The sequence below is a fragment of the Coturnix japonica genome, unplaced genomic scaffold, assembly GCF_054131305.1.
Source record: "Coturnix japonica strain WE unplaced genomic scaffold, WE-NBRP24 Scf096, whole genome shotgun sequence".
In the NCBI taxonomy this organism is placed as follows: Eukaryota; Metazoa; Chordata; class Aves; order Galliformes; family Phasianidae; genus Coturnix; species Coturnix japonica.
Window position 1 is genome coordinate 138414 of NW_028188999.1, and position 12159 is coordinate 150572.

Here is a 12159-nt window from a genome sequence, read left to right on the forward strand (position 1 = left end):
GCACACTCACCCCACAAACACTCACTCCCCTCCCCCCATTCATGTCATCCTTGCACACTCACCCCCTACCTGATTCATGTCACCCTTGCACACTCACCCCCTACCCCATTCACGTCACCCTTGCACACTCACCCCTCCAAACACTCACCCTTGCACACTCACCTTCCTCCCCACGTCACACTTGCACACTCACCCTCTCCCCCCCAGACATCACACTCTTACACACTCAACCCCATACGTCACCCTTGCACACTCACCCCCCACACTCCCCCCCTCCCCCCATTCATGTCACCCTTGCACACTCACAACCCCACTCTTGCAACACTTGCACACTCCCCCCCATTGATGTGTCCCTTGCACACTCACCCTCCATTGATGTGCCCCTTGCATCCACCTCTTGATATTCCCATTGCACACTCCCCCCCATTGATGTTCCCTTTGCACACTCAATCCCCCCATTGATGTCACCCTTGCACACTCACCCCCTAGACACTCCCCCTCTCCCCAATAGACATGTAATCCTTACACACTCATTCCCCCTCCCCCCATTCACATTCCCCTAGCACACCCACCCCCCATTCTCGTTCCCCTTGCACACTCACCCCCATACATATCACCCTTGCACACTCATCCCCCCTCCCCCCATTGATGTCACCCTTGCACACTCACACCCCCACTCATGAAACCCTTGCACACTCATTCCCCCTCCCCCCATTGACGTGTCCCTTGCACACTCACCCCATTATGTCCCTTGCACACTCACCCCCATTGATATTCCCATTGCACACTCCCCCATTGATGTTCCCCTTGCACACTCATTCCCCCTCCCCCCATTGATGTGTCCCTTGCACACTCATTCCCCCACTCATGCAACCCTTGCACACTCACCTCACTGATGTGTCCCTTGCACACTCACCCACCATTGATGATCTCCTTGCACACTCGCCCTTATTGACGCTCCCCTTGCACACTCCACCCCCATACATGTCAACCTTGCACAGTCATTCCCCCTCCCCCCATTGACGTGTCACTTGCACACTCACCCTCCTTTGATGTGTCCCTTGCACACTCATTCCCCCTCCCCCCCTTGACTTGTCCCTTGCACACTCACCCCATTATGTGCCTTGCACACTCACCCCCATTGATATTCCCATTGCACACTCCCCCCATTGATGTTCCCCTCGCACACTCATTCCCCCTCCTCCCATTGACGTGTCCCTCGCACACTCACCCCATTGTGTCTCTTGCACACTCACCTCACTGATGTGTCCCTTGCACACTCACCCACCATTGACCATCTCCTTGCACACTCGCCCCCATTGACACTCCCCTTGCACACTCACCCCCCATACATGTCAACCTCGCACACTCATTCCCCCTCCCCCCATTGACATGTCCCTTGCACACTCACCCCATTGATATTCCCATTGCACACTCCCCCCATTGATATTCCCCTCGCACACTCATTCCCCCTCCCCCCATTGATATTCCCATTGCACACTCACCCCCATTGCTGTTCCCCTCGCACACTCATCCGCCCTCCCCCCATTGACACTCCCCTTGCACACTCACCCCCCATACATGTCTACCTTGCACACTCATTCCCCCTCCCCCCATTGCTGTTCCCCTTGCACACTCATTCCCCCTCCCATTGACGTGTCCCTTGCACACTCACCGCATTATGTCCCTTGCACACTTGCCCCACATTGATGTGTCCCTTGCACACTCATCCCCCCTCCCCACATTGACGTGTCCCTTACACACTCACCCTATTATATCCCTTGCACACTCCCCCATTGCTGTTCCCCTCGCACACTCATCCCCCCTCCCCCCATTGACGTGTCCCTTGCACACTCACCCCCCTTGCACACTCCCCCCATTGATGTTCCCCTCGCACACTCACCCCATTATGTCCCTTGCACACTCACCCCCATTGCTGTTCCCCTCGCACACTCATCCCCCCTCCCCCCATTGACGTGTCCCTTGCACACTCAACCCATTATGTCCCTTGCACACTCATTCCCCCTCCCCCCATTGACGTGTCCCTTACACACTCACCCCATTATGTCCCTTGCATACTCACCTCACTGATGTGTCCCTTGCACACTCACCCACCATTGACGATCTCCTTGCACACTCACCCCCATTGACACACCCCTTGCACTCCCACCCCCCATTGATGTGTCCCTTGCACACTCATTCCCCCCCCCATTGACGTGTCCCTTACACACTCACCCCATTATGTCCCTTGCACACTCACCTCACTGATGTGTCCCTTGCACACTCACCCACCATTGATGATCTCCTTGCACACTCACCCCCATTGACACTCCCCTTGCACTCTCACCCCCCATTGATGTGTCCCTTGCACACTCATTCCCCCTCCTCCCATTGACGTGTCCCTTACACACTCACCCCATTATGTCCCTTGCACACTCACCCCCATTGCTGTTCCCCTCGCACACTCATCCCCCCTCCCCCCATTGACGTGTCCCTTACACACTGACCCTATTATATCCCTTGCACACTCCCCCATTGCTGTTCCCCTCGCACACTCATCCCCCCTCCCCCCATTGACGTGTCCATTGCACACTCCCCCTTGCACAGACGTGGACGAGTGCCTGGACGAGTCCAACTGTGTTGGTGGTTCTTGCACCAACACTTTCGGCTCCTTCCGCTGCCTCTGCCCCCCCCCGGGGCACTACGACCCACAGAGGAGACGATGTGTCACCCCCAATGGTGAGTCCTCGTGTTACACACCCGATTGTGAGTCATGTGATCCTCGTGTTACACACCTGATTGTGAGTCATGTGATCCTCGTGTTACACACATGATTGTGAGCCCCGTGGGTCATGTGATCCTCGTGTTACACACCTGATTGTGAGCCCCGTGGGTCATGTGAGCTTCGTGTGATTGTCATGTGATCCTCGTGTTACACACCCAATGGCGAGCCCCGTGGGTCATGTGAGCCTCATGTGATTGATGGTCATCCTTGTGCAACCCCTGTGCAATCCCTGCAACAACCCCCCATGGAACCCTTGTGCAATCCCTGCACAACTCCCGTGCAACCCCCATGCAATCCTTGTGCAACCCCTGTGCAACCCCTGCACAACTCCCGTGCAACCCTCGTGCAACCCCTGCACAACTCCCATGCAACCCCCATGCAATCCTTGTGCAACCCCAGTGCAATCCATGCATCAACCCCTGTGCAATCCTCGTGCAACCCCTGCACAACCCCCGTGCAATCCCTGCAACAACCCCCCATGCAACCCTTGTGCAATCCCTGCACAACTCCCGTGCAACCCTTGTGCAACCCCCATACAATCCTGTGCAACCCCTGTGCAATCACTGCACGCCCCCTTTGTAATCCCCATGCCAACCCTCATGCAACCCTTGCACAATTCCTGTGCAACACCCCATGCAACCCTTGTGCCGCCCTCGTGCAAGCCCATGCAACACCCATGCGATCCTCGTTCAATCCCTGCACACCCCCATGGAAACCCCATGCAATCCTCGTGCAACCCCCGTGCAATCCTTGTGCAACCCCCTGCACGACCCCCATGCAATCCCTGCAACAACCCCCCATGCAACCCTTGTGCAACCCCTGCAACAACCCCCATGCAACCCTTGTGCAATCCCTGCAACAACCCCCATGCAATCCTTGTGCAACCCCCGTGCAATCCATGCAACTAACCCCTCGTGCAACCCTCGTGCATCCTTGTGTAACCTTTGTGCAACCCCCTGCACGACCCCCGTGCAATCCATGCAACCCCATTGCATCCCCCTTTGCAATCCTCGTGCAACCCCCTGCACAACCCCCGTGCAATCCATGCAACCCCATTGCAATCCATGCAACCCCATTGCATCCCCCTGTGCAGTCCTCGTGCAACCCCTGCAAACCTCGTGCAGTCCTCGTGCAACCCCTGCAAACCTCGTGCAATCGACACCCATGCAACCCACTTACACAGCCCCACCCCGACCCACCCCCGTACAGTCGTGCAAGGCGTGCACGCTCGTGTGCAAGCAATACGACCCCCCATATCCCCCCCCCGTTTTAATGCAGAGCCCCCCCCCGACGTGTGCTGGCAGCGGCGGGACGAGGCGGGGATGTGTGGGGCGCCGCTCGGTGGGGCAGCGCTGAGCTTCGAGGAGTGCTGCTGCAGGCAGGGGGCGGGGTGGGGGGCCAGGTGCAGGCCGTGCCCACCCAGGGGGGCAGGTATGGGGGGGTATGGGGGGATATGGGGGGGATATAGGGGGATATGGGGGTCTTGGGGGGGGATATGGGGGTCCTGGGGGGGGATATGGGGGGATATGGGGGTCCTGGGGGGTAATATGGGGGGATATAGGGTGACTATGAGGGTCCTATGGGGGGATATGGGAAGATATGGGGGGATATTGGGGATATGGGGGTCCTGGGTGGTATATGGGGGGATATAGGGGTGATATGGGGGTGATATGGGGGATATGGGGGTGATATGCGGGTCCTGAGTGGGGGTATTGGGGTCCTATGGGGGGATATGGGGGTCCTGGGGGAGGGAAATGGGGGGATATGGGGAATTATGGCAGTCCTGTGAGGGGATATGGGGGTTCGGGGGGGGGGTATGGGGGGATATGGGGGTCCTGGGGGGGGGGATATGGGGTGATATGGGGGGGTATGGGGGGATATGGGGGTCCTGGGTGGTATATGGGGGGATATAGGGGTGATATGGGGGTGATATGGGGGTCCTGAGTGGGGGTATTGGGGTCCTATGGGGGGATATGGGGGTCCTGGAGGGGGGATATGGGGAGATATGGGGGGATATGGGGAGACATGGGGGGATATGGGGAGATATGGGGGGATATGGGGGTGATATGGGGGTGATATTGGGGATATGGGGGTGATATGGGGGTCCTGAGTGGGGGTATTGGGGTCTATGGGGGATATGGGGGTCCTGGGGGGGGGATATGGGGAGATATGGGGGGATATGGGGAGACATGGGGGGATATGGGGAGATATGGGGGGATATGGGGGTGATATGGGGGATATGGGGTGATATGCGGGTCCTGAGTGGGGGTATTGGGGTCCTATGGGGGGATATGGGGGTCCTGGTGGGGGATATGGGGTGATACGGGGTTCCTGGGGGGGTTATGGGGGTCCTGGGAGGGGATATGGAGGGATATGGGGGGCCTATGGGGAGATATGGGGGGATATGGGGGTGATATGGGGGGATATAGGGGGGATATGGAGAGATATGGGGGTGATATGGGGGTCTTGGGGGGGACATGGGGGTCCTGGGGGGGATATGGGGGGACTATGGGGGGATATGGGGGGATATGGGGGGGATATAGGGGAGATGGGGTGATATGGGGGTCCTGAGTGGGGGTATTGGGGTCCTATGGGGGGGTTATGGGGGTCCTGGGGGGGGGATATGGGGAGACATGGGGGACTATGGGGTGATATGGGGGTCCTGATGGGTGATATGGGGGGATATGGGGAGTTATGGGGGTCCTTGGGGGGGTTATGGGGGTCCTGGAGGGGGTTATGGGGGGACTATGGGGGAATATAGGGGGATATGGGGGTGATATGGGGGGATATAGCGGGGTACGGGGGAGATATGGGGGGCCTATGGGGGTGATATGGGGTGATATGGGGTGATATGGGGGGGATATAGGGGTGATATGGGGTGGATATGGGGGGATATGAGGGTCCTATGGGGGGATATGGGGGTCTTGGGGGGTGATATGGGGTGATATGGGGAGATATGGGGGGATATGGGGGAATATGGGGAGATATAGGGGATATGGGGGTGATATGGGGGTCCTATGGGGGGATATGGGGGTCTTGGGGTGGGATATGGGGGAATATGGGGGGGATGTGTGGGGCGGCGCTGAGCTTCGAGGAGTGCTGCTGCAGGCAGGGGGCTGGGTGGGGGGTGAGGTGCAGGCCGTGCCCACCCAGGGGGGCAGGTATGGGGGGGTATGGGGGGATATGGGGGGATATGGGGGGTCCTGGGGGGGATATGGGGAGATATGGGGGGATATGGGGGTCCTGGGGGGTAATATGGGGGGATATAGGGTGACTATGAGGGTCCTATGGGGGGTATGGGAAGATGTGGGGGGATATGGGGGGATATGGGGGTCCTGGGTGGTATATGGGGGGATATAGGGGTGATATGGGGGTGATATGGGGGATATGGGGGTGATATGCGGGTCCTGAGTGGGGGTATTGGGGTCCTATGGGGGGATATGGGGGTCCTGGGGTTTGATATGGGGGGATATAGAGGTGATGAGGGGTGATATGGGGGAGTATGGGGTGATATGGGGGTCCTGAGGGGTGATATGGGGGGATATGGGGGTCCTGGGGGAGGGATATGGGGGATATTGGGGTCCTATGGGGGTGATATGGGGAGATATGGGGGGATATAGGGGTGATATGGGGGGATATGATGGTCCTATGGGGTGATATGGGGGGATATAGGGGTGATATGGGGGGATATGAGGGTCCTATGGGGGGATATGGGTGTCTTGGGGGGGATATGGGGGGATATGGGGGTGATATGGGGGGATATGAGGGGATATGAGGGTCCTATGGGGGGATATGGGGGTCTTGGGGGGGGATATGGGGGTGATATGGGGGGATATAGGGGGGATATGGGGAGATATGGGGGTCTTGGGGGGGGACATGGGGGTTCTGGGGGGGATATAGGGGGACTATGGGGAGATATGGGGGGATATGGGGGTGATATGGGGGTCCTGAGTGGGGGTATTGGGGTCCTATGGGGGGATATGGGGGTCCTGGGAGGGGATATGGGGATGATGGGTGGATATGGGGGTCCTGGGTGGGGGATATGGGGGCTTATGGGGGTCCTGGGAGGGAATATGGGGGGCCTATGGGTGGATATGGAGGAGATGTGTGGGGCGCCGCTCAGTGGGGCAGCGCTGAGCTTCGAGGAGTGCTGCTGCAGGCAGGGGGCGGGGTGGGGGGCGAGGTGCAGGCCGTGCCCACCCAGGGGGGCAGGTATGGGGGGGTATGGGGGGATATGGGGGGGATATAGGGGAGATGGAAGGATATGGGGGTCCTGAGTGGAGGTATTGGGGTCTATGGGGGATATGGGGGTCCTGGGGGGGGGATATGGGGAGACATGGGGGACTATGGGGTGATATGGGGGTCCTGAGGGGTGATATGGGGGGATATGGGGAGTTATGGGGGTCCTTGGGGGGGTTATGGGGGTCCTGGAGGGGGTTATGGGGGGACTATGGGGTAATATAGGGGGATATGGGGGTGATATGGGGGGATATGGGGGGATATAGCGGGGTACGGGGGAGATATGGGGGGCCTATGGGGGTGATATGGGGGTGATATGGGGGGATATGGGGTGATGTGGGGGGGATATAGGGGTGATATGGGGTGGATATGGGGGGATATGAGGGTCCTATGGGGGGATATGGGGGTCTTGGAGGGTGATATGGGGTGATATGGGGAGATATGGGGGGATATGGGGGAATATGGGGAGATATAGGGGATATGGGGGTGATATGGGGGTCCTATGGGGGGATATGGGGGGGTCTTGGGGGGAATATGGGGGAATATGGGGGGGATGTGTGGGGCGGCGCTGAGCTTCGAGGAGTGCTGCTGCAGGCAGGGGGCTGGGTGGGGGGCGAGGTGCAGGCCGTGCCCACCCAGGGGGGCAGGTATGGGGGGGGATGGGGGGATATGGGGGGGGATGGGGGGATATGGAGGGATATGGGGGGGGATATGGGGGTTCGGGGAGGGATATGGGGGGATAAGGGGGTCCTGGGGGGGGATATGGGGGTTCTGGGGGGGTTCTGGGGGTCCTGGGGGGTGATATGGGGGGATATGGGGGTCCTGGGGGAGGGATATGGGGGATATTGGGGTCCTATGGGGGTAATATGGGGAGATATGGGGGGATATAGGGGTGATATGGGGGGATATGATGGTCCTATGGGGGGATATGGGGGTGATATGGGGGGACATGATGGTCCTATGGGGGGATATGGGGAGATATGGGGGTCTTGGGGGGGAATATGGGGGAACTGGGGAGGGTATATGGGGGGATATAGGGGGATACGGGGGGATATGGGGGTCCTGGGGGGAATATGGAGGTGATGGGGGAGGTATGGGGGGATATGGGGTGATATGGGGGGATATGGGGGTGATATGGGGGTCCTGAGTGGGGGTATTGGGGTCCTATGGGGGGATATGGGGGTCCTGGGAGGGGATATGGGGATGATGGGTGGATATGGGGATCCTGGGTGGGGGATATGGGGGGTTATGGGGGTCCTGGGAGGGAATATGGGGGGCCTATGGGTGGATATGGAGGGGATGTGTGGGGCGCCGCTCGGTGGGGCAGCGCTGAGCTTCGAGGAGTGCTGCTGCAGGCAGGGGGCGGGGTGGGGGGCCAGGTGCAGGCCGTGCCCACCCAGGGGGGCAGGTATGGGGGGGTATGGGGGGATATGGGGGGGGATGGGGGTCCTGAGTGGGGGTATTGGGGTCCTATGGGGGGATATGGGGGGTCCTGGGGGGGGATATGGGGGGATATGGGGGTCCTGGGGGGTAATATGGGGGGATATAGGGTGACTATGAGGGTCCTATGGGGGGATATGGGAAGATATGGGGGGATATGGGGGGTCCTGGGGGGGGATATGGGGAGATATGGGGGGATATGGGGGTCCTGGGGGGTAATATGGGGGGATATAGGCTGACTATGAGGGTCCTATGGGGGTGATATGGGAAGATATGGGGGGATATTGGGGATATGGGGGTCCTGGGTGGTATATGGGGGGATATAGGGGTGATATGGGGGATATGGGGGTGATATGGGGGTCCTGAGTGGGGGTATTGGGGTCCTATGGGGTGATATGGGGGTCCTGGAGGGGGGATATGGGGGGATATGGGGGTCCTGGGGGGTAATATGGGGGGATATAGGGTGACTATGAGGGTCCTATGGGGGGATATGGGAAGATATGGGGGGATATGGGGGAATATGGGGGGTCCTGGGGGGGGATATGGGGAGATATGGGGGGATATGGGGGTCCTGGGGGGTAATATGGGGGGATATAGGGTGACTATGAGGGTCCTATGGGGGGATATGGGAAGATATGGGGGGATATTGGGGATATGGGGGTCCTGGGTGGTATATGGGGGGATATAGGGGTGATATGGGGGATATGGGGGTGATATGCGGGTCCTGAGTGGGGGTATTGGGGTCCTATGGGGGGATATGGGGGTCCTGGAGGGGGGATATGGGGAGATATGGGGGGATATGGGGAGACATGGGGGGATATGGGGAGATATGGGGGGATATGGGGGTGATATGGGGGTGATATTGGGGATATGGGGGTGATATGGGGGTGATATTGGGGATATGGGGGTGATATGCGGGTCCTGAGTGGGGGTATTTGGGGTCTATGGGGGATATGGGGGTCCTGGGGGGGGGATATGGGGAGATATGGGGGGATATGGGGAGACATGGGGGGATATGGGGAGATATGGGGGGATATGGGGGTGATATGGGGGATATGGGGTGATATGGGGGTCCTGAGTGGGGGTATTGGGGTCCTATGGGGGGATATGGGGGTCCTGGGAGGGGATATGGGGATGATGGGTGGATATGGGGATCCTGGGTGGGGGATATGGGGGGTTATGGGGGTCATGGGAGGGAATATGGGGGGCCTATGGGTGGATATGAAGGGGATGTGTGGGGCGCCGCTCGGTGGGGCGGCGCTGAGCTTCGAGGAGTGCTGCTGCAGGCAGGGGGCGGGGTGGGGGGCGAGGTGCAGGCCGTGCCCACCCAGGGTGGCAGGTATGGGGAGATGGGGGGGGATATAGGATGATATGGGGGGGATATAGGGGAGATGGGGTGATATGGGGGTCCTGAGTGGGGGTATTGGAGTCCTATGGGGGGATATGGGGGTCCTGGGGGAGATATGGGGGGATATGGGGGTGATATGGGGGGATATGAGGGTCCTATGGGGGGATATGGGGGTCTTGGGGGGGGATATGGGGGGATATGGGTGTGATATGGGGTGATATGGGGGGGATATGGGGAGAATATGAGGGGATATAGTGGGGATATAGGGGGGATATAGGGGGGATATGGGGGTGATATGGGGGTGATATGGGGGATATGGGGGTGATATGGGGGTCCTGAGTGGGGGTATTGGGGTCCTATGGGGGGATATGGGGGTCCTGGGAGGGGATATGGGGGTGATGGGTGGATATGGGGGTCCTGGGTGGGGGATATGGGGGCTTATGGGGGTCCTGGGGGGGAATATGGGGGGCCTATGGGTGGATATGGAGGGGATGTGTGGGGCGCCGCTCGGTGGGGCAGCGCTGAGGAGTGCTGCTGCAGGCAGGGGGCGGGGTGGGGGGCCAGGTGCAGGCCGTGCCCACCTAGGGAGGCAGGTATGGGGGGGTATGGGGGGATATGGGGGTGATATGGGGGTGATATGGGGGGATATGGGGAGATATGGGGGGATATGGGGGTCCTGGGGGGTAATATGGGGGGATATAGGGTGACTATGAGGGTCCTATGGGGGGATATGGGAAGATATGGGGGGATATGGGGTGATATGGGGAGATATGGGGGGATATGGGGGTCCTGGGGGGTAATATGGGGGGATATAGGGTGACTATGAGGGTCCTATGGGGGGATATGGGAAGATATGGGGGGATATTGGGGATATGGGGGTCCTGGGTGGTATATGGGGGGATATAGGGGTGATATGGGGGTGATATGGGGGATATGGGGGTGATATGCGGGTCCTGAGTGGGGGTATTGGGGTCCTATGGGGGGATATGGGGGTCCTGGTGGGGGATATGGGGTGATACGGGGTTCCTGGGGGGGTTATGGGGATCCTGGGAGGGGATATGGGGGGATATGGGGGGCCTATGGGGAGATATGGGGGGATATGGGGGTGATATGGGGGGATATGGGAGGATATGAGGGGATATGGGGGGATATGGGGGTCCTGGGTGGTATATGGGGGATATGGGGGTGATATGGGGGGATATGGGGGGATATGGGGATGATATGGGGGGATATATGGGGGTACTGGGGGGGGTATGGGGGTGATATGGGGGGATATGAGGGTCCTATGGGGGGATGTGGGGGGATATGGGGGTCTTGGGGGGGGGGATATGGGGTGATATAGAGAGATATGGGGGGATATGGGGGGATATAGGGGTGATATGGGGGGGGTATGGGGGGATATGGGGGTCTTGGGGGGGGGATATGGGGGACCTAGGGGGAGATATGGGGGATATAGGGGTCCTATGGGGGGATATGGGGGTGATATGGGAGGATATGGGGGTCCTGAGGGGGTTATGGGGGTGATATGGAGAGGATATGGGGGGATATGGGGGGATATATGGGGGATATGGGGAGATATGGGGGGATATGGGGGGAATATGGGGGAGATATGGGGGTTCTGGGGATCCTGGGGGGGGATATGGGGAGATATGGGGGGATATGGGGCGATATAGGGGAGATGGGGGTCCTATGGGTGGATATGGGGGGATATGGGGAGATATGGGGGGATATGGGGGTGATATGGGGGATATGGGGGTCCTGGGTGGTATATGGGGGGATATGGGGGTGATATGGGGGGATATAGGGTGACTATGGGGGTCCTATGAGGGGATATGGGAAGATATGGGGTGATATGGGGGGCTATGGGGGTCCTGGGGGGGGATATGGGGGTGATATGGGGGGCTATGGGGGTGATATGGGGGGCTATGGGGGTCCTGGGGGGGGATATGGGGGTGATATGGGGGGCTATGGGGGTCCTGGGGGGGAATATGGGGGTGATATGGGGGGCTATGGGGGTCCTGGGGGGGGATATGGGGGTGATATGGGGGGCTATGGGGGTCCTGGGGGGGAATATGGGGGTGATATGGGGGGCTATGGGGGTCCTGGGGGGGGATATGGGGGTGATATGGGGGGCTATGGGGTGATATGGGGGGCTATGGGGGTCCTATGGGGTGATATGGGGGTGATATGGGGGGCTATGGGGGCCCTGGGGGGGGGATATGGGGTGATATGGGGGGCTATGGGGGTCCTGGGGGGGGATATGGGGGTGATATGGGGGGGGGCTATGGGGGTCCTGGGGGGGGGTATGGGGGTGATATGGGGGGATATGGGGGTTCTATGGGGTGAT

At 59.5% G+C, this 12159-nt stretch overlaps 1 protein-coding gene across 1 annotated transcript in view; it reads left to right on the plus strand.

Annotated features, from left to right (window-relative positions):
- LTBP3 (latent transforming growth factor beta binding protein 3) overlaps positions 1-12159 on the plus strand; it is a 97180-nt gene that overhangs the window by 84558 nt on the left and 463 nt on the right. The window contains exons 18-19 of the mRNA XM_085534679.1: positions 2608-2739; positions 4064-4286. Coding sequence (XP_085390805.1) covers positions 2608-2739; positions 4064-4286 — 355 coding nt within the window. The remainder of the gene's footprint in view (positions 1-2607; positions 2740-4063; positions 4287-12159) is intronic.